The sequence below is a fragment of the Orbicella franksi genome, chromosome 11, assembly GCF_964199315.1.
Source record: "Orbicella franksi chromosome 11, jaOrbFran1.1, whole genome shotgun sequence".
Taxonomy (NCBI): domain Eukaryota; kingdom Metazoa; phylum Cnidaria; class Anthozoa; order Scleractinia; family Merulinidae; genus Orbicella; species Orbicella franksi.
This window is the reverse complement of record NC_138155.1, coordinates 27,253,354-27,276,278: the sequence shown is the minus strand read 5'-3', so window position 1 is coordinate 27,276,278 and position 22,925 is coordinate 27,253,354. Positions and strand designations below refer to the sequence as shown.

At 40.9% G+C, this 22,925-nt stretch overlaps 2 protein-coding genes and 1 long non-coding RNA gene across 4 annotated transcripts; 1 reads left to right on the top strand and 2 right to left on the bottom strand.

The window, feature by feature from the left end:
• Window positions 1–327: 327 nt before the first annotated feature.
• Window positions 328–8,225, bottom strand: LOC145460265 (uncharacterized). The gene is made up of 4 exons (XM_081445016.1): window positions 7,499–8,225; window positions 4,353–5,984; window positions 3,124–3,389; window positions 328–2,564 (listed from the first exon to the last, which is right to left on the bottom strand). The coding sequence occupies exons 1-4, from the start codon at window positions 7,779–7,781 to the stop codon at window positions 2,295–2,297; spliced, it is 2,451 nt and encodes an 816-aa protein (XP_081301142.1). The 5' UTR covers window positions 7,782–8,225; the 3' UTR covers window positions 328–2,294.
• Window positions 8,226–8,382: 157 nt separating this feature from the next.
• On the top strand, window positions 8,383–15,039 carry LOC145460266 (uncharacterized). Its single transcript, XM_081445017.1, has 2 exons — window positions 8,383–8,666; window positions 11,256–15,039. Exons 1-2 carry the CDS (start codon window positions 8,571–8,573, stop codon window positions 12,906–12,908), a joined length of 1,749 nt encoding a protein of 582 aa, XP_081301143.1. The 5' UTR covers window positions 8,383–8,570; the 3' UTR covers window positions 12,909–15,039.
• Window positions 15,040–15,180: 141 nt separating this feature from the next.
• Window positions 15,181–20,425, bottom strand: LOC145460268 (uncharacterized). Of its 2 annotated transcripts, none has more exons than XR_014039823.1 (5): window positions 20,331–20,425; window positions 20,185–20,254; window positions 17,500–17,597; window positions 16,199–16,380; window positions 15,181–15,421 (listed from the first exon to the last, which is right to left on the bottom strand). It is a non-coding gene; the product is annotated as an uncharacterized LOC145460268 (long non-coding RNA). The 2 variants fall into 2 exon arrangements; XR_014039822.1 differs by having other exon boundaries at window positions 16,213–16,380; window positions 20,331–20,423.
• Window positions 20,426–22,925: the final 2,500 nt, after the last annotated feature.

Here is a 22,925-nt window from a genome sequence, read left to right as displayed (position 1 = left end):
GATAACGTTTCTCTCTTCCTTGCATATTATTGACATTCAATTGTCACAATACTCTTACAATGGACAGGAAAGCCTCTTTATCTGTAACCTCCCAGGCCCTCCCACGCAGACGCTCTTGATCTTTGGAGCGCCTGCGTGGGAGGCTACTTAATCTGTCCTCTTTGCATAACAGATCTGATCGGGATCTGATCCTGACCTGACAGATAGCCTAGCTGTGAAATGTTGACAACATTCGCCTAACTTCTTGTAACCACCTACGTACAGACCTGTACGTAGACGTCCGTTCCTTTGCGCTCGTCATGCAATCTTGGCCCCCGGAAAAACGTTGAACATCGCAAAAAGTGTCACGGTGTATTCTTTAGGGACCTTCACATCAAGACAGTTAAACGATTGCGATGATGCATCTTTCTCGCACCAAGAGCAATCGCTTCGTTTTTTGCCGCCTTTAATAAGATTCGGATCCAGAGGCTATCGAACAAGATTAGGGTTATCTTCGTCTTGTATAGTCTTACTGGCCCATGTTCCTGTACCTGTTTGGAGGACTCTACTATATCGAATGGCATCACCAAAACAGAGAGAATACTGTTGCTCATCAGCGCTCTGAGAAATGACTGGGAACGAGCTAGGATGTCTTCGTGCCAGAAGCTGGTTAACAACATAACCTGATCACGTGACATAGGAATATGCCCTACTTACGGACTTATTTTCACATTATTTCTATTTTAAAGTTTTGTTAAATAACGTGTGATAAAGATAAGTTACAATTCACAGTTCTTACAAGCTACGTAAAAGCCTGTCATTTAGTATGTCGGTTTACCACTATTTTTAATTTTGCAACCCAGACTCCTTTTACAACCGTCTACTCTTCAGCAAAAATTCAATTTTTCTGTCATAGAGTAGATAGCGATACAACGGCTACAACACAAATTCTAATAGCAAATGGAATATTAAATAAGGCTCTCGACAAGAACTCATCAACGCACTTCTGGCCGTGTCTCTCCTTAACCCAGTCCCTAAACTCTCTTTTCTTCCCACCCTATATATATAGGGGATGAACCCAGACGAGAGAAAAGAGAGTCCAGGATAACATACATGTATCTGGGTTCAACCCCTGTATAGTGCGGGAAGAAATGAGAGTTCAGAACAACTTGCATGGCCCCGCCTGGGTTCAACCCCTGAAAAGTGCGGGAGGAAAGGAGAGTTCAGGGATTGAACAAGGTTCTTCTACATCTACATCTACATCTACATGTTTAAGTCCGCAAAAAACTATATTGAATTATCAAGCCAACTATAAAACTGATGTCTGACTCTCGCATGAAAAATAAGTCACGACACTTAGGGAAAACCTCCTGATATATGAATTTAACTTAGGTTAACTTGGCAGTACATGCGATCATCCACTTAGTCTTCTAACTGCGTTCGTATGGCACGAACTCAGTTAAAACTACAAAATCACAATTAGCCGCTACTTTTTAATCGCGATCGGTAACGATGTAAACTAAGCTTGTGGAAAAACTTTCATATTGCTTGTACCCTTTGGCTCAATTTATCCTTCCAAACACTTTCGGTCAAGGTGAATCAGGCGCAGTTTTTTCATCCGATGATCTTTTGACAGAGGAATGAATTGAGTCCGTGGTATTTGCTCGATATTACGTTGCTAGGTGTCACGACTTTAAGACTGTGCGCGCTAATTCTGATTGGACAATAAGACTCGGAAAGAGCGCAAGATTTGCGGAAAAAAGCACTTGTTTTCCTCAACTGTCCTCAGCTGGGCACCTGAAAAGAGAGATGTTGCAATTTGGCTTCTGACGGTCTGCAAACATGCAGAAGTGATTTGTTCTTCGGCTGACTTTTAAATTCTAAATCTCTGAGAAAGAAATCTGAGTTGTTCCCAGTCTTAATCAGTTTCTTCGCGACCGATCAGTTCCATGTTTTTTGCAGCCTTAAAGTAATAATACGTAGTCGTAGTGGTGAGCACACAGGGGTGAGGTTCGGCTTGGAAAACGAGTGGCGCTCACAAACAACAAACAACGGTTACCATGAGTTAGATAAACTGGACTACAAGTAGTCCTTCGTTCGCTGAGTCCGTAAATAAACCACGAGGAGAAAATGGCCGCGCGAAATCCTGGGGCTGCGAATAGCACGCTTCTCGCCCCCAGGATTTCGCGAGGCCATTTTTTTCAAGCGGTTTCCTTTCGCGTCAAGCATGACGGACTCAGCGAAAGAGGGACTACTCGTAGTCCAATATAAACTGACTCTGTTCCATGACTGATGAAACATTCATAATTGCAATTCTACGGAGTGACGTTATTGTTGCTGGCAAGGTTCATAATTCTTTCCAGTCTCATATTGTTGAACTCTTTGGACTGTGCCATCTGTTCCTTGCAATCCTGTATTTTCACTTGTAGTTCCTGAACAGCTGCTTCACAGTCAGGTAAATTCAGCTGACAGCATAACTCACTCTTTTCTTGCAGTGATTTGAGTTTCTCGTGTGGGACGTCAAATAACTGTTCCTGAACCGCGACCGCTTCGTCAAGTTGCTTCATGGCGTTCCCAAAGTCTTCCTGAACATCAAAGAGAAGGCATTAGTGAAACAGTAATTAGAATTCGGAGAGGCGCACACAATGCGCACCAACCCCACTGTGGACGGTGCCTACTTTTGTTAGTGCGTACACGTTCTGTGCCTCACACAAGGCATGGTTCACAAGCTACGTGCGCGCTAGGGTTGAAAAGGACGTAATCAACTACGCTACTAAGTGTGCGACTAAAATGAAAGCAAAATTTTGTTACTGTCAACAGATCAGGAACACCAGAACAACTATCTCCTCTGAGATTAAGAGTACTAAAATACCCGTGGTTTATTTTCTATGTCAGCGTGGTATTCATTTTGCCCCAGGTCATACCGAGAGGACCACAATCAGGCTTAGAGACTCGACCCCTCTACACCTTGACTTCGATGCATTTTAAAACTATTAGGAAAAGGGCCTTACCTATTTATTCCCCTCCTTTTTACAGTCTCCTCCGAACCCGATTTTGCGAGCGTTGCGTGACATCCTAAAATACAGCTGTGGCGAAGACTACTTTTTAAAAGGAGTAGTAAAGCTTTTAAAATAACAAACTAACCTTCATTTTGTAGGCCACACCCAAATCATGGAGAGAGCGAGCAGTCTCTTGGTGGTAAAACCCAAGAACCTTTTTCCTGATAATCAGCGCCTTGGAGAAATACTCGACGGCTTTGTCAAAGTTGCCCAGCGCGAGAGAATCATTGCCCAGATAGTTATAAAGCGTCCCAGTGAACGGATGATCATCTAGTTGGTCGATATAGGCACTGAGGGCGCGTTCTCTGAGACTCAAGGCTTCCACGTGGTTGTTCAAGGAGCTTTGAACAACTAATGAAAGAAAAACAAAAACAGCTTAAACAACTTCATTGTGCAAGCCCCTGTAAATCAAACCATCATATCATTAACCTTCAGAAGTAGAGTTGCGTCATAATCCTGCAACATTGAACTAAATATTTTGCTACCTGCAGATTGTGCGCAGCAATTTTAAATTTCATGAACCAATGAGGCATTGTACACAACAGTTGTATTACTCTTGGGTACTAACTGCAATATTGTGCGCAACAATTTAAATCGGTGTCTTCTTTCTGCAACATCGTGCGCATCAATTTTAATTCATGTCTTCTAAATGCTGTATTGTGCGAAACAATTTTATCTCGTGTTTACAATCTGCATCATAGTGCGCAACAATCTAAATTCTTAGCCTCATGATTGTTATAGGCAGCTAATACTATTTTATAAGCTTCAAATAATTGTATTTTTCTTTCCTTTTTTCTGCACAGATAAATGTTGTTGTTGTTGTTGTTCGTGTCTACTAACTGCAGTATTGTGCGCAACAATTTAAATTCGTGTCTACTATATGTATCTGCAAAATTATGCGCAACAATTTTAATTCGCGCCTACAATATACGGCATTGTGTATAACATTTTAAATCCCTGTCCACAAACTTCAATATGACACGCATCAATGTTGACTTTTATCCACTGTCTGCAACATTGTGCTTGTACAGCAATGCTAAAGGAGCTCAGTCGCGGTATGATAGTTTACTAAGATAGAAAAACACCAAAGAAATAATAGTAAACTACAAAGGAACAAGGATGGTTAAGGATGGAGAAGATTAACACGGATTATAAAGGGTGAACTTGAAAACTTTAGTCTAAACTTTTCAAGCTGCGCAATCCGTCACGTAGCTCCTTTAACGTTTGTTCACTCAGTTGTGAAAAATTGTAACCAGAGTACGCAATCTGTAACATGTACAGAAAATAACGATGAAGAAGTCGAGCGTGTCAAACCTGCTCTGTCGTTGCAACAAGCCGCATACTTCAGGGGTTCTTCTTCTCCCTTCTTTTCCCGCGCTTCAAGAGCTCGTGCACTCAGTTCCAGTGCTCTTGACGGGTTTCCATTCTTGGCCATGCAGCGGGCGACCTTGCTGTAGCACTGTAGTACCAGCTCTCCTTCGGTCAGGTTTAGCTGATCGTAAATCTCTAACGCTCTCTGTAGAACCCTGTAGCCTCGCTCTAATGTGACGTTGCATGCTCGATGGCATTCACAGCTGTAGATTTGTTTTATACCGACGCAAGTAAGACAGTCGGCAACTAAACGCAAATCGCCTTGGAATGCGCTTAATACGAGCTCGTAAACGTCTTCAAATTCACTCCTCTTCATGACTTTGGCTAAGAAAATCACAGCATTGTTGAGAATCTCTGCACAGCGTGTGGCGAGCGCTGTACCACCCTTTGCCGCCCACCAAATTGCTTGTATAATATACTGTTCCTCTGCAAAGTAACGACAAAGGTTCTGTTGCATGTGGCCTTTGCGTAGAAAGCCCCGATGAAGCTCTGTGATAAGGGCCAAATAATGTTCAATAAACCTCTCTCGCGCTTTGTTGTAACACGCGCACAACCGCTCGTCGTTCTCGGCGTTTTCCTTGCAACAAAGTTGAATCACTTGGTGAACAAAATACTGCTTGGATTTCACATCACAGTGGACAAGTGACCTCTTTACTAGCTGCATCAAAGTCACGTCAAGCCTGGGTGAATCATACACGCGCGCTGCCTGTTCATAATCAAACGCCGCTGGGAAGACCGCTAAGGAGACCAGGGCTTCCTGGTCTTCTTGACCGAGTTGTTGCAAACAACCCTTGAGAAAGCGCCTCATTTTAAATTCCGGCGACAAATCGTCCATATCAGCTAAGTTTATAGGAGCAGAACTTTCTTCCAAAATTTCAATCAACTTCTGCGGACTAACAAATTCTAAGTAGGCGGCGGCCGCATTCAAAATGAGAGGGACATTGAAGCAAAGATTTGCAATAGTCGTGGCCTCATGGTGTTCTAATGTTAACATGGTGCATTCTTGGACTTTCACTTGGAGCAGTTCCGCTGCGGCGTCATTTTCTAAAGCCAGCAGTTTGACCGGGTGGCGAGAGGAGGCTGGGCACCACACCCTTGAAGCAATGACGCATTTCACATTCTGCGCGAACTTGGCCACGTGGTCAATAAAATTATTAAAATCATGTCTCGTGTCTTCTTGACTTAGAAGATCCTCAGCGTTGTCAAGAATTAATATAGTCTTCGTGGTCAGTGACCTTAAATGCGACTTAGCCAAGTCACACTGTTTGTTGGCCAGTCCCTGGCAAACGTTTAAGGCAAGTAGAATCTTCGCAGACATCTTATCCACAGACTTGATCTCGCGTAAACACAGGAAGATGACCTTGAATTGTTTTTCAAGCATCGTGTGTCCAATTGTTTGCGCTAAACAGGATTTTCCATAGCCTGGCGGGCCGGTTATAATGACAAGGCGTTGACCATTGTTTTTACTGAGTACCTCAACAATTTCATCCAAAGTTTGGCTCCTGCCGTAAAAATGAGGAGGCCTGCAAGGGAGATCTCCGGCATAGCATTGACGGGCATCAAAAGCACTTGTCTCTAAAATTCCAAAAAGGAAAAAAAAGATAAGAAAGTAAGACTTGCACAAGGATGATTTCGTCTGTTCAAGACTGATCTTAACATGGAGTGGGTCAAACTTGGCCAGAAATTTTCCTTGAATATCGTACTACTCTTTGAGTCAGCCAACAGGAGGCCTCGCTCGCAAGCTTTCTTTGAATTTGTCACGGCTAAATGGTCGCTACACTGTCGATCTTCCATCGCCCTCCCCCTTTGATATCATTTCCTTGTCGAGAGCCGCAACCGGCCGCCATTTCGAATTAGGCCAGCTTTTGACGGAGTCAAACCTCTGAGGAGCGAAGACCGAAACTGAAATCACGCATATTATCATGCAATTTTTAAGAATTTAATTTTTCTACTGGCATGACAAAACGTCGACTTTCTTCAATACCTGTCTCTTAATCCTATAGCTTAAAGTCGGACTGAAAAAAGTGTTATCATGCGGTTTCTGATAGAGTCTTGGCCGGGATATAAACTGCGTCGTAGACAAATGTAAGGAGAAATTAAAACGATCGACCGGCTCAGCTAAATTCAGAATTCGGGTTTGAGTGATCAAAGGTTCTAAGTGAAACGTTCTGAAAACGGACAAAAACGTTCTCCAAACTTTATCGAAAGCAAACGTGTAATTGAGCCGACTATTCATAAGGATTGTTACACTTACGGTATGCAAACAATATAAATTTTTCGCTGGAGCGTGATCTGTGACGTCATCGTCTCTGAAAAGCACGCGAGGAATCCGACAATTGGTCACAATTACCGCTCTAGCATTAAATCACAGATTTGAGCGCAAAACTCTCAACAAAATAAAAGGATTTTTCGGACTGAAAAACTCACAATATGACTTACTACTGCCAACGTTGTCAATTTTAACTACCGCTACAAATATTTTAGACGATAGCGTGACTGGAAACGAATGTGAACAACATTAGTAACATTCGACTCATGAATGAGCAGGCGAACAATAGACAGACATGACGCATAGGGACTCTCCCATCAATTTCACATTTACCAGTAAAATTCCAATTTCTCTGACTTGTTCATCGAAACAAATAAAACTCGAGCCACCAGAGCTATCTCAATAATACGATGAAGAAGAAAAAATATATTTGAAATACGTTTTGAAATGCAATAAATCAGTAATTTCACTATGGTCACGCATGAAATCCCTTTATCGACTTCCGCTGTTGTAGTAAGCTACCTAGCTGATATTTGTGATGAAACAACTTTCTTCCTTACTAGATTGGAAGTAAATTTGTGAGGCACTACTTCGCGTGACTTCGTTACTTAGGAACGCCATTAAGTTTTCATCAACTTAATTAAACTTGAGACTGAATAACGAGCTATAAATAGAGCTCCAGTTTTCACGGTTCCGAGATGTGTAGTGAGAACGAAGGTTAAGAGCACGTTTAGTACGTTCCTCTGGGTTAGCTATTAAATGCCATTCTCTATCAGGAGCATCAATTAGACTAAACTTTTAGCAGTAAACTTCAACTCACCTTCAGTTGGCCCAAACTGGGACACACGGTGTTGCATCAGCTCGTTATACAAATCGAGTCGACCAGCAAACTGCAACAGGGACGCCAAGTGACCTCGATTTTCGGCAGACAATAACTTAGCGTTCATCATTCGACGAAAGAGTTCGAACGGTTTTTGTACGTCTTCTAAGGTGCCCTGAGGTAACTCAAGACCGAACTTCATTTTTTCGAGGTCTTCTGTCGTGAGTTGATTTGAAATGGACATGAGGAGCGTCTTGAACAACAGGTCTCGATCTGAAGCCATCTTGTCAGCTTTGATCTACTAGCTCGTTAAACTTTTGAAACTTTTTGTGCGCTACTGGTCCTGCAGGACAATACAATAGCAAGCGATACTCTGCTAAATGACCAGAGCCTATTTTTGTTACAGCCCAGACGTAGAACCACCATGAGCTACCGTCGGCAAAAAATCTATCTAAAAATGGATTTGTACACAAGCAAAATATTCAACTTGATTCCGTGACGTCACTCATGACCAGACTCCCGGAATGAAACCCCAGTCACTTGAGAGTGTTTCTAATTTCAATCCGGAAGAATCCTGGAACGAGAGAGAATTTGGCTAAGAGTCGAATGACCCTGGGGTTAGTTCATGAGCAAAAAAACTTTGTAATCATAAAGTTGCAATTTAAACGCGATAAAGGAGATTAACCACTCGGTGCGCGCGTTTGAAAATGGGCAATACTGCTCTCTCTCTAGCAGAGAACTACGCAATCTCGTTCTCAGAGCCCTCGTTACCCTGTCCAGCGGAACGGGAAAACGTTCACCCGCTGGCAACGATGGTCACGCAATGCATCAGTCACTCGTTCATGAGATGTCCACAGTTGACCTACAATAGTCGCCCCGATGTCACGCTAGACGTTGTTATACCGGAAGTTGTGCAATTTAGCATGCGTGTTTCATAACGAGATTTGACTTGCAGTCACAGCGCCACGCAAGCCTATAGTGATGCTTGTTCGCTTTACAATCAGAAATAACAGGAAGAAATGATGTTAGCGCGGAAAACTTAAGAGTTTTCGAAGACACAGAAGAAAAAGGTATGACCCAAGGACACATCGAAGATATCCTTGTATTGACGGAAGAAGAAGAGAACACTCCATTGTTTGTCAGTCCTCGATCTAGAAGCACTGTTCGGGTAAGAAGTTACTTATTTAGAAAGAAACGACATATTTAGGTTTAAAAGCACGTCACGAACAGCTCACATAGTATTTTGTTTCGCTACCGAGTTGGTCATTGCTTTACTGTCTAGATTGAGATCAATCGAATGGACGAGACAAATATTGCTCCCGGGTTATTGTTAGGGGCGTTTCTGGAGGATGAGTTCCTACTAGTAAGCTTGATGTGGCCCGTTCATGTCGGAGTTTTACCTTGCTAAATTAGGGTGCGTCACTCTGGAGTGATCAGGATCAGGATCATGGTGCATCAAAGAAACCGATGAATCCATGACCAGAGTGGATTCATCGGTTTCTTTGATGCACCATGATCCAGACAGATCTTGGATCAATGATCCTGATCCAGATCACCCCAAAGGAACGCACCCTTAATGTCACTCCTGCCAATTTTCACGGCTAAGCAATCGGTTTTCTAGCCTGCGATCTAGTGCAGACGTGTCTCTCTCGCAGACTATCGGTTTTCGGACCAAGACATTATGCTATCAGTCAAAAGTTAATATGATTCTCCTAAATCGCACGTTTGGTGTTTTCATTACGAGTTAGCTATTGAGTTATTTTTAGCTCAAATTTCGGCGCCTCCCGTAATCTTACTCCCTTCAGTCCTTATTTTTCTCAAATATTTCTCTCCCCCACTTCTCAAAAGCGCCAGTGTATTTTCTTTTCAAGGCTACAATAACCCTACAAAATTAAAAGAAAGATTCACTTTCACAGAAGTGTCTAGCCCGATCGTTTCCCTGCCAGTATCTTGACCCTTCATATGTCGGCGGGGTCGCAGAGTATTATAACAACAGCAAATATTACAAATGAGCCACAATCAGCTCAAGCTGAAAGGGAGTGGGTGTTGTTGTCCTCGTTTTTCTCTTGTTCATTGTAGAAGAATTCGAACTTTAATACACAAGAAAATTTTCAATTCATTAGTCAGTTATAAAGAAGGCCGTGACAGGCTCTGTAGCTTTCTTTTCAATTTTTTTCGACTTTTTCTTATAATACGTGACCCTGTTTGAGATTTGGTTTGATAAACAAAAAAAGACTATCGCTGGCATTGTTCCGGGATTATGAGATAATTTCCTTTTTTAGATTTGTCCGGCTCGCGAACACAAAGTATCATGGACTGATTGTTTTACATAGGAAAGACAGGAAATTCAGTTTTGAAGTCTGAAACAGTGTCAACCCCTGTTTGTCAACTCACTCTAAACGGACATGGCATTGCAGTCTCTCTTTTTGTTCACCTTCCTATGCCCACGCTACTTGTGGCTCGCGGCTTTGCATGTTCACAACCGTTCACTTCTGTTGCATTCTTCTTTGCGTTCTTCCCTACGGATTTTCGAGCAAAACAGAGACTTCTCCCAGTCTAATGAATATCTAGCTGGTCGCACTGGTCTCGCTGCAATTGGATACCTCTCCAGAGCGGACCAGTGGAGCCACTCCCAAATGTGATCGTCTCAGAATGAGTTCAATGTCTCTCTCAACTCTATTTCCAGGGTCTCCTTCTCGCCTCTCTTAACGGGAAGACAAGACACCCCAGAGACACCCTAGGAATAAGGATGAGTGAATCCGTGAGAGCTTGGATGTATTTTATTTGACATTTCCTTGTGGTGTCAACGTGACCAGCCGGAAAGGACAAGCGTTGATTTTTCTATCATCATGTACCACTTCCATACACGTACTTTGTTTCATCGCGCCAAGACGTGTTTATAATTAAGAGCTTCTTACAATATACCGTAAAATTTACTGGCTTATATTTGACCATTTTTACCTTGAAGTCATTTTGGTCGGCTTACGTAACTAAGAGGGATTATCAATTAAAGGAACTTACGTTTCAACAACGGTTGTGCTTAAATTCAGGAGAATTTAAGTCTCAGTATGTCTCTTTCATGCAATATCCTGTGAAGAGGTCTATACATGCAGTACAAGGCTTATAATCTGAACAAACCACAGGTTACCCAAACCCGCAAATAAGCGTCCCTTATACATTCAGGTTACGCAACAGTCGAAATATAAGGATTTGTGTTAGGAAAACGTTATGTTCTTAACCCTAAAAGATACGACGGAATATGAACAAAATAAACCTCCTTCGCTTCAGGCGTATGTTTTGGTTTCCCGGTGAGGTTTTTAGGCCAATTTATGGCAATTTAGGCGGCTTTTAGCTTCGCTGGTTTGTCATATATAGAGCACAAAGGGACGCTCATTTGTGAGTTTGGGCAACCTGTGAAGAAACTATATCAGCTTTCGTTAAGTTCTTGAAATCGTACAGTTTCGATAACAAGCGAACCTGTCCCTAAGATACGCCCTTCGGTAAACTAACCACCCCAAACGTGGGAATCAAAATCGTTTCTTTAATAACCTTCATGTTCCAAAAAATAATCCGTTCCCCAATAAGTTTTCATTGAAAAAAAAAAAAAAAAACAATTCTACGACTTGCAATCGTAATTTATAGGAATACGACCATTAGCTTATAATAAGGTGAGGGGAGGGGGGAAGGGGTAGGGAGATTGGCGGCGACGGTGGCAAATTAAGATATTGCACTTCTATTTATGTCTTGTTTCTTACAGATATTTCCACGCCGTGAAGGTTTGCAATGGAAGATCCTCAGAGGGTTATTTTCAGCCTTTTATCCGATATCTCACGTGACCATTGTCGTTTCCCTGGTGTCCTTCTTTGTGACAGCTTTCAGCTTCGCCATAAACTGCGCACTGGAAATGACTTTCGAGATGATTTCACCGCTAGGAGAGTCCATGGATTATCAGAATTTCTACGCGTGTTGTATGTTAATTCTCCTCTGCTGCACAATCTTCGTAGTGTGTTTCGTGTTCTCGTTGTTCTGGGAAATCATAAAAGTCGCTGTTGTTAAAAGATCTCTCAAGTTCAGAGTAGTCAAAGTGGGAATTTTCCTGGCCATCTTATTAAGCTCTAGTATCCATGCTGCTTGCGCAGATAAGAACTTTGGCGTCATGACTTTTCTCAGCAGTTGTCTGATAGTGTGTTGGTTTGCAGCGTTAATAGTGGCAGTGATAGGCTCAGTTGGTTTGATAGTATTCTGCTACAGAGAGGAAAGCCATGAAGCTTACGTCGTAGTCCTACTCCCGATGCGTTTTCTGTTTATTATGTTTTCAATTCTCTCTCCTGTGTCGTTCACACTCGTCGGGGCGGCAACCGGAGCGGTTTGTTTTGCGTTTTTCTATCCATTTCTTACCGCCTGTCTCATTTTATACGTCATCTTTCGAGGCTGCAGAAGACCTAATGGAGAATACTTTGTGATAAAGAAACGTTTTGCTTTGATGTTCATCGCTGCCTACCTTGCTGTGATGATTTTGGCGAGCACGTCGCAAGTACATTGTGATAAAGATTGCAATTTCCCACCTCTCAATCACACGCGGGACACAAGCGATTTCTCTATCAGTGAAAATTCGGCTAAGTACCCAATCTGCGGCAAAATGTACGGGACTCCTTTACGTTTAAACATGGCAGATATGGCGTATCTCTCGTATATCGCTTACCAGAAGAACTGGAACAAACGAGATCTTACTCAATCAGTCAACGGTTATTTTCTTGATCGAGGTGGGACGTGGAATGTTTCCTACATATCAGCGGGAAATCCCAGGTTTTATCACGTACTCGAGGGCACCACTCAAGTTCATGTCATTGGTATACGGGGAACCGCATCTTCTCGGGAATGGTTTCAATACCTGAAACTTTGGAGTGAGATTATCAGTTACCAAGTGACTTCCGTGGCTCTACCTAAGCAGACTTTTCCCTCGAACTTCGTGACGTCTTACATAACCGCGTCATCGTTTCTTGAGAGACTGCTGCACAATAATCGCGAAGATTTTGCTTTCTCTTCGGTTGAGTCATACGTGCAGAAAATAAATCGAACGGCGGGGAGCACCATTCTCCTCACGGGCCATTCCATCGGTGGTGGCCTGGCGAAGATTGTGGGAAGTCGACAAAAAGTAACGACTGTCACGTTTTCCAGCCCCGGTGAAGTTTTCAGCCGAGCAAAGTTTGGTATTTCTTTAGACGACTTACAGCGTTACACGACCTCTGTTGTGTCACGCGATGACATGATCACATGGGTTGATATTCATGGCGGATTGGTGCAGTATATCGATTGTAACGCAAGTGGGTATGTCCAGTGTCACAGCATTGTTAACACGTACTGTGAGCTCAAAAGAAGTTGTGGTTTTCAAACCTCAATCGCGTGCTGAACTCGGTTAGAACTAAGGTTTAGGACGAGAAAGTTACCGCTCTGAATTTGGGGCGACCAGCGCTGTTAACAACGTTCTTTATGACTGGCCAAACGAAACAATAGGTAAAGAACGCAAACAATTTCCCTAGGCCTGAGAACAAAAGAGGTGCAGATCAATAAGAGCGAACCTAAATAGAAGTTTTAAAGAGGAGCAGGTCAATTGCTAAATTTAATTTTAACTCAGAATGTGAAAACAGAGCTGCACAGCAACGCATTATAGTACAACTTAATAGGTCTGATTCAAACCGCCACAACTTAGGGATTATTAGCACATGCGCAATATAAATTTCATCTTTAGCTAATTTCAGCGTTGATTCCGCGCCGTCCGTTCGGGAACAGATTTCGGTCAGTTTTAAGCACTTTGCCTTAGTAAAACTGCCAAAATTTAGTGTCTATACGCAACCTCGATCCATTTGTCTCCCTGACGAAGTCTTTACTTATCAGACGAAAGCATATAGAGAGAGTGAATAATAAAACTCATTGAACGTGATTCGTCACCGTGTATTGCTCGCAATATGTGCAAATAAACAACAGCACTAGTCGTGTAAAATTCAATTTCACTGTAAGTTACGGACCGAGTTTTTCCCCTTCAAAGCGTGAAACGAAACCATAAATCGAAGGGGAAAAACTTGGTCCCTAACTTACAGTACAGACCTTCAACTCGGTTATTAAGAAGTATTTATTATACCTCTACTGTGTGCCTAACGGGTTCTGGAACGATTTCTGTTCACGCGGAAAGACTTCAAATTTCTGACGCACGTCGAAAGCAGAAAGAGTCAATTAAATCACTGTTAAGTCGTTAGCACGTTTTAATACAAAATTTAAAGTAAAAGAAAGTTCCAGACTTTTACTTGCTACAAAAGTTAAGGACACCTGGCGATAAATCACGAAACATTTTGGCAACGAAAACAGCTTTAAATTTTAGCGCGCCGTACAGTGGAGTACGGCCCGCCAAATTGACCAATCACAGCGCGCGTAGTAACTGAGAGATATAATAATGAGCGGCAATTTTATATGGTACTGACTGTTTTTATACTGTACAATATGTCCAATATGATTTTAACTAAGCTTGTTGATAAAGCCATAGTCCTTGACTATCATAATGAACTCGTGTCATCGCCGCTCGCACATCACGCTCACAGTAACGCTCGCGCGCTCACTTGTTTTGCTTTCTTACCCACGGATTTTGGAGGCAAAGAAAGACTGCACGCAGTCTATAGTTCATTTTATACTGTTTATTGTACTATATAGGTATTTCGATCCTTGTGTTTGGACTATGGAATAAAAGCTGCTAACTAATTTATGGAATTTGATGTAACATTTGAGAACGAAAGAGGCAAATACTTTATCGCACGTATGTGCCAGCAATTCGTATATTGCAAAGTTCTCATTCCCTTCCGGCATAAAAGGCAGGGCTGGTTTTGCCAATTTTACTACTATCGATAAAGCGGTCCACTGTCGACTGAGGGGGAATATTTACGACAAACTTCAAGAAATTTAACGTCGTCACAGTCTTATCGGCAGAGCTTCTGTTATTGTGTCTTCTATTAATTTATCTGCGTCACTTTCTCTCCAAAGTTAACGAAATAACAGAAAATGCGGTACCAAATGGTGCCCTTATCGTTTCTATTCGCTGTTTAGCGAGAGAAAGGGGTCACTTCTTGGTCTTAGGGAGATTAATGGATTTAAAATAGGAAACAAAGTTAATAACTAATAGTTTGATGGCATTTATCATTTACTTTTCCTTCGTGTCTTTTAAGAATGGAGACGAATCAGGGTGCAAGAGCAAAACTCAATTGAAGTGGGGATAGAGAGGAAGTCAGTAACTGACGAAGTTCGTGCTGAAGACAACTCTTTGCCCATATTGATGGCTATCCATGTATGCGACACAAACCCTCCGTTTGAAAACCAACGGCAAAAATTGACTATTTACCACTGCGTCTCTTTAAGACCTGAAGACCTTAAATGCTATAGATGTAACAAAACGATGTGTGACTATTCAAATGAAAGCAGTACTTGCCATCAATCTGTAGCTTGCTTTCGGCCGCGTGCGTGGCAAATGTTTTGAAGTCATGCAAGAGGACTTCGTTTCAAAGAGAATTTCCTGGGCACAAAACCCAACTTTTGTGTTAAATTTCGCAAATATTAGCAACGGCAACCAAAGGAAATATGGTTTATGTATTGATATTATTTTGTGTGATTAACAGAGGGAAAAAGTACAACAGTGCCGGAGTCGATGCAGAACGGTTGAGTCAGTGTTGTTCATTCCTAGTCAGTAGGATTGCTAAGCAACAGTATATTCTTATCGATATTACAGAAAGATATATGTAATAACCCAAACACGGCAATTCCCTATGTTTTAACAACTTTATTTTGAACCCTTAAAAAGATTACACCACACCCTTATTTTCCCAGGCACCACACCAATGAAACACTTGTCGTTTCTCAGTCTTGGACTTTGCTCTGACGTTTCTGAAGTAAACCAAACAAATTTGTGTTGTTATTTGAGTGATTAAATTAATGAAAATAACTTTTCAGGCTATTTATTTAGCTATAAAAGAAACTAATCGTGGACAATGTATCAGTAACCTGAATTTTTTTTCAGGCTTAAGTTGTGTATAACTGCGATGATCAGTCGTGTGTTCTTAATGTATCAGTAACCTGAATGTTATACGTTAGAAATTATCACGTACAACAGTCTGATCCGGCAAAACATGATATATTAAACAAATAAAGAAGCCTAAGCCGTGTGTTACACTGTGATAAAACACGACGGGCATTTGGGAACACGGGGGGAAATGTAGAAAACACGTGCCGCAGGCGAGTGTTTTCTACATTTCTCGAGTGTTCTCAAATGTCAGGAGTGTTTTAACACAGTGTAATCAGTACACGGCTTAGGCTTCTTTATTTGCTTTATGATATAGAGAGTAATGTGGAGAAAAACAATAAAACACGCTTTTTCTATGTTTTGTACTCTGATAAAACATGGGTTTTCGACCAATCAGAGCGCGCGCAGGGTCCTATCTATATTATAATATACAAAAAGCCTTACAAGGCTTAAGAAATAGACAGGAAAATCCAGCAAAAGGCCTGGGACGAGGTTGGTTTGGAAACTGGTATGAGGATTTCTGCGTAATTAACGTTTTCAATCCCACCGCTCATCACCATTTTTATGTTAATTACGGACATTTTACACAATAACAAGGGCTTTTTTCTCGGTACATTGTCTAAACGTGTTATCCAGTGTACCTGATACAACTTGCCTTAAAATGATGCTGATGTCCCGGCAACGTTTTCTCGGTGTAACTTAAGACGCTCATCGAGCGCAGCCGCATTCAAATCCGGGTCTTTGCGAAGCGCTCTATCTTGGTCTCCTATTTCTGTCGATTCATTCTCTTCGTGAGGCATTTCAATACTTCTCTTACCGACAACTAAATCAAAGTAAACAAAGAAATCAGACATTGTCTTTTAGCGCAGAGACTTGTTAATGTAAATATAAAAGTAGATACTTAAAGCTATTTAATAGATCGACACTAATAACGCGCGTGCTGCCCTTGAAAGTGGATTTAAAACGAATTGACAGGGTAAAGATTTGAAAAGTAGAATCTTGACATCAAACTAAGGTTACGAGTATCAAGAAGTCATTCTGGGAGAAATAAATCGATTATTCTCACTGCATATATAATGAGCGTATCGCGATAACGCGCTACATTCCGCTAATCCCAAGGGTCTAGCTTAGTAACGTCTAGTGTGATCCTTTGCGGGCTTTCGAACATAAAATCTGGCTGCGCAGCGCGAAATCTCGCAGTTTGACAAGATTGCCGTGGGAAGACGCTTTGCGCCCCTCCCTCCTCCCCTGGTGGCGGTGACCACTTCTCACCCGGCCTTGCTGCATATCTTTTGCTTAGGCGGTCGCGGATTCCTCCCATAAGTTAGTCTAACGTGATCGAAACAATGGATATGTAGTGAGGATAAATTACTGTTTTGAATGTTTACACGTTGCGAATATTAAAAGCGGCAGCGGCCCAATTCTATTGAGAGCCAATCGACTACACCTAAATCGTTTGAATTGCCCGTAAAACGGGAAACATGCAAAGTCCACAATCTTCTTCAGCCATTTGAGGTCAGTGATTATCATTTATTTGCCATTTCCTCCACTAATAACTGGAAAGTTGTCATTTTCACCGTTAAACGGTCTTTCAGCCGTTTACATAGCATGTCGAAAGATGACCGAAAGATGTCGCCTATGCACGGAACACTGAAAGCGGGTGTAATTAAACACCACTGATTCAGAAACCCTCATTTCATCATATTCATCCATCCCGTTCAACACCTATGATTTGTGATTGACCATACCACATGAGATGTTTTTGTTTTGTTTTGCAAAAACCCATCTGCTTGTGCGTTATTTGTTCACAAGAATTCCAAACAAAAGCCGGTCAAAGAAATTTTAAAAAACTTTTTATAGTATGTCATAAGAATAGAATATTCTAGGGATGTCTGTTTGTAATGGTCAGCGCTCCTTGTGTTCTTGTGTTAAGTGTACTTACGCAACCCGTTCGCAGATAGGATCAGCAGAGCGATGATGAACACACAAATTGCAGTCTTCATGGTTTGCACCAAGGGCAATGAAACAAATGCAAAGTTTCTGAAGAGAAAGAATCAGAACAATAATATATCTAGATTCAGAGTGGCGAAAAAGAAATAATAAAAAGTACAGAACTTTAAACTTTATTGAATTCGTTGCATACTTATACATAGGAAACCAAAATAATAAAACAACAAAATAATATTAATAATAAATAAGTCATAGGCGTTAGCAACTGGAGCAGAAAACAGGACGATGTCCCAATTGACATTCAGCCCCATTAGTAGTAATGATAGTAATAATTACCATATAATAATATTTACAATCAAATTGATTTAAAAATAAGTTTCTATACTTACATTCCCACTGCTTGGAATATTATAAGAAAGAGTTGTTATCATAAAAGTCTTAAAGCCTCCTTTTCAAAGTATGAACCAAGTCCACACTTTTTGAAACAATTCACATTATGCGATAACAATGCGAAAACATCAAAACACCTGTCTAATTAACACTAGTAATAGTTCACATTAAAACTGCCCGCGTTTTCTCTTTTTGTGCTGATTGAAAACAATTGAACATTATTGTATGAACTGAAACTTTTATTTCTTTTTTTGTAAACTATATCGCTCATAATGTTCCAATAACTTAGGCAATTTATCATTAATATGATCCAAACAATCAACTAAGTAAACTAAACCAACACCTTCTATTTAACTCATTCTATTCCAGACAGTTTTAAAGGACAAATTTAACACATGATATTTTTTACATAATATCTCATGAAGCACTTACAGCAGAGCAGTTTACCCTTTCTCGTTTGAAAGGGAACAAAACGTACTTCCTGGAAAAACAAAGGTTATATGGGGTTCTGGACTCTTTTACAGATTATCCATTGGCCTTTTTTAGGAGTGTATTGTTTCGTGTTTACATGCAATTATTTTAGCGCCATGAATTGTGATAAATAAATAAATAAATAAATAAATAAATAAATACAACTGGCGATCGGAAGGGTGTTTAGTTGCAATTAAAAACATGCGATGACATCTCGGACACAAGCGAATCGACAGGTACGATCGTTTAGCGAGAATTCTCCACTTCGAATCTCGAGATAATTCAGAAAACTACTTTCTCAATTACTGACGGTACCTTCTGGGTTGTTTTAATCCTAAAATAAATCTTCAGGAACTTTGAAATCGTTTTAAATTTGTCCTAGAATCTCCGCCATTTCGAAGCGAAATTGCTTGATCGGGCTAAAATCGTTATGTAGGCCATATTGGAGTGTCTTAGCACACAGGACCACCGCGCGCGCCCAGTTTCGTCAAACCGGGATCGATTCGCATAACACCACCGATGGTACCAATATTTCACAACTATTATACGCGGGGGTACTATTATTGCGCGGGGACAAAAATGCAAATTGCAGAATTGACATCATCTCTCAATATTGGCTGTCGTCACATCAACACCATTAACTGCAGTTTGTAGTCAGACTTTACAGTGTTAGTGATTGCAGTGGACTCTCCGACTAAGTTCATGACAGCCCTAATCTGGTGAACTGTGAAATTCAAACATGACTGACTGGAGAAGGAATTGGAATTCAAGACCCACATTAAAACGCACCTTCTTAATAAATGTTATAATGTAGATTAGCATGTCTGTTGTCATGAAGCTCTCTAAGACCTCTAATTTCATTGGATCTTGTTAGCACGAAGCTCTGCTGTTTTAGGGCTAGGGCCCATTGTTACTATTGTTTGTATATCATTTCTCAGCCAATTCTGTGAGACGTTCCGAAGAGCTTCGCGGCGACCCTAGCACGTTACATATTTCTAAATTTTTACCGTTATTATTAGTCAAGAGTAATTGAGATATATATATATGAATTTGTAACGTTTTTAGCTACCACTATATCTGTAAAATTTGTAATTGGAAACTTGGGACTGTAATTATTGTAAAGCGCTATTGAGCTAAAGGGAAATAACGCTATGAATAAAGCACTAGCCGTTTGTTCGATGCCAATAACCATTTCTCCAAGAAGTTATGTGCGTGATAGCACGCTTCAATGCCCGCAGGCTGGCTCCAAAATTACTTTAACACCATCCGGACACCAAATACATTCGAAAACAAATATTGTCACACGCTATAATCTAAGAATATTCTCAAGAATATTTTCAGCCTAAAGTCAGCAGAAAAATAAGAATATTCAGCCTCTGCCGAAAAAATAAACAATATTCTAATGAAAAATAAAGAGTGTAGCTTAATAAGTTATCTCTGTCCTAAGTTATATTAAAAGCCTTGATGTAACTAATGTCCAATTTGATTCATTTCATTGCAGAATTAAATATTTATTATATTCATTTTCAGCGAACTATTTCTGATAGTTTAACCTTGTTATTTTGATAACAAGTGTAAAATGGCCTTCGATTCTATCGATTTTCCTCAAAAGCGTGCTTTTGACCGCGCCTCACCATCAATTACGTGTAAACTAGATAAGTGTTGTTGTGCTGTCGAAATCAATGCACCTTAGTTAGATCAAAAGACGAAATTTTTCCTCTAACATGCTAAATTCGCCAGGAATTGAAAGTTTGGCATTTGAGCAATAAGCAATGGTTTATGCTGACTTTATCGGGACTACTGAGGTCTAACCTACCTTTGAAAACCTTTGAATAACCGCTTTCAAGCTTTACTCAAGATGGCACCCGAACTCAAGTGATCAAACCCTAAAAAATATGAATTAAAGCTCGGGTTTCACTACAAATTGAAAAAATTATATATCAGGTCTGAAACTTTCCCTACCTGACTTTATGTGGTAAAATATAACCCAAACTAAAGGGCGGCGATTAAATCTAACTAAGGAGTAGAAGAGTCTGAAAATGTGGCTTTCTATTGGACGTTTATAACAGCTCGTCTTTAGGTGATTGGTTGGCTGTGAAATGGAAACTTCTGCTCTTCTTTTAGCCTTGCAGGGCTCATAGTTAATGTATGAGTGTTTCCTCGCTATGACATTCAACCACGGAAATATCGTTAGGCCTTAAGGAGCAACCAATCAGCAATTCCGTTACATGTGAGTTGCTGAATGTTATCCAATCATCGAAGAATTCAATAGCTGCCACTAATTTATGCAGTGCTAATGGTTAAGGTATGACTGTTTCCTCGCTATGACCCTCAACCATGGAAAATATCTTAGCAACTGGTTAGGCCTTTAGAACCAACTAATCAGCGACTGCGTTATCTAAGATGCTGAATGTTATCCAATCATCGCGTTGCTTTTATTTAGATTCAGGCAAACAAAACAATGCAAATTAAATGTTCTGACTGTTAATACAATAATAACAATGAATCTCTCTAAAAACTCATCAAACTGTGATGTTCTCGATGCTTTTTTACAATATAAAATCCTACGTATAGATCAATTAATCCAGCCATCTTGACCTCATGCTTGATCAATAACACAGTATGTCAGTCCTGAGGCCTGCTTCATTAGACTCCACGTGATCACAGTTGAACCCGTCTTTACAACACGTACGGCCGAGTCACCCTAACGTAAAATTAAGTTGCTGTTATGAGAAGGAAGCCAGGAATTTCAATAAGAATGACAGATTAATGCCAATGGCTGCTGTGGAGAGATGGCTAGTTATGTTAGAGAAGGTTCCACTATGTCGTTTTAAGTAACAACTATTCTTGAAATGACTTATCCACCACGAAAGATACATTGCACGGCTATTCTCTCGGAAACAGTCTCGGGGTCTTAAAGCATAGTCTCAGAATCTCCATGTCTCACAATCTTGAAATTGCAGAGTTCCTCAGAATCTCGAATTTTGCAGGAAACCGTTTGGTCTCAGACAGGGTCTTGCAAGCCTTAGCCAGATACATTACAGTGAGATATTCATGAAAACATAGTGCCGTAAAATCACACGTTAAAGCCCTAGGCTTGTATAACTTTATAAGGGGTTTTAGGTGGGATTACAAACGGGCGGTGGGAGGGGGTTTATATCCGGGGGGGCATATATAAGCGTAACAAAAAAACATGTTCCGGAACGACGAGATAAAACGTATCTGAGAAACGAATTAAAGCTAGAATACCATTACATCTAGATCTATTACATTTATAATACATTTTTTTACACTTTTACGTTTTTATATATGCATGAACATTTGTCTGTTTCTTTGGTATCATTATAATTATTGTTTTTATTGTTACTCCACAGCCACTTGTTTATGCCTACAACTTTCGATCAAAAATTTTAATGTTTGTAAAGAAACGCAAAAGTAACGCACTTATACATTACATGAGCTTATATCGGGGGAGGGGGGGGGGGTGGGGGGACTTCTATCCGGCATAAGATCTTTGTTAGCAAATAGAAGAGCTTATATCTGGGGGGGGGAGGCTTATATCCGGGGGGCTTTAACGCGGGATATTTTACAGAATTCGTGACGGATTGGTCCAGTCAAGTCATAACCAAGCGTTCAAATATCGTCCAAGATCCTGGAATTCGAGCCAAAGTTGGTCAAAATCACGCTGCTCGTATAGGCCCGTCACAGCGACTTTCTAGTCACTAAGTGAGTTGATATTTCGGCCAGACTACTCATAACCAAGCGTTCAAAAATTTTTCTTCTGTCCATTTCACTGAATTCCAAAGTCTTCTCAAATAAGTTTAGAGTCCCTAGGACTGGGAAATATCGCCCAAGGTCTTGGAAATCGACCCAAAGTTGGTGAAAATCACGCTGCGCGTAGCCCGATCTCAGCGAGTTTCTAGTCACTAAGTGAGTTAAACAAAGGCTATATTTCGGCCAGACTGCTCATAACCAAGGGTTTGAACATTTTTCTGCTGTCCATTTCACTGAAAACCAAAGTCTTCTCGAATTAGTTTAGAGTCCCTAGGACCAGGAAATATTGTAAAAGTTCCTGGAAATCGACCCAAAGTTGGTCAAAATCATGCTGCGCGTAGCCCGGTCTCGGTGACTCTCTAGTCACTAACAGCCAAACTGTTCATAACCAAGCGTTCAAAAGTTTTTCCTCTGTCCCTTTCACAGAAAACCAAAGTCTTTTCGAATTAGTTTAGAGTCCCTAGAACTGGGAATATCGCCCAAGTTGCTAGATATTGACCAAAGTTGGTCAAAATCACGCTGCGCGTAGCCCGATCTCGGCGACTTTTTAGTCACTAAGTGAGTTAATATTTCGGCCAGACTGCTCATAACTAAGCGTTCAAAAATTTTTCTTCTGTCCATGTCATTGAAAACCAAAGACTTCTCGAATTAGTTTAGAGTCCCTAGGACTGGGAAATATCGGCCAAGTTCCTGGAAATCGACCCAAACTTGGTGAAAATCACGCTGCTCGTAGCCCGGTCTCGGCGACTTTCTAGTTACCAAGTGAGTTAATATTTCGGCCAG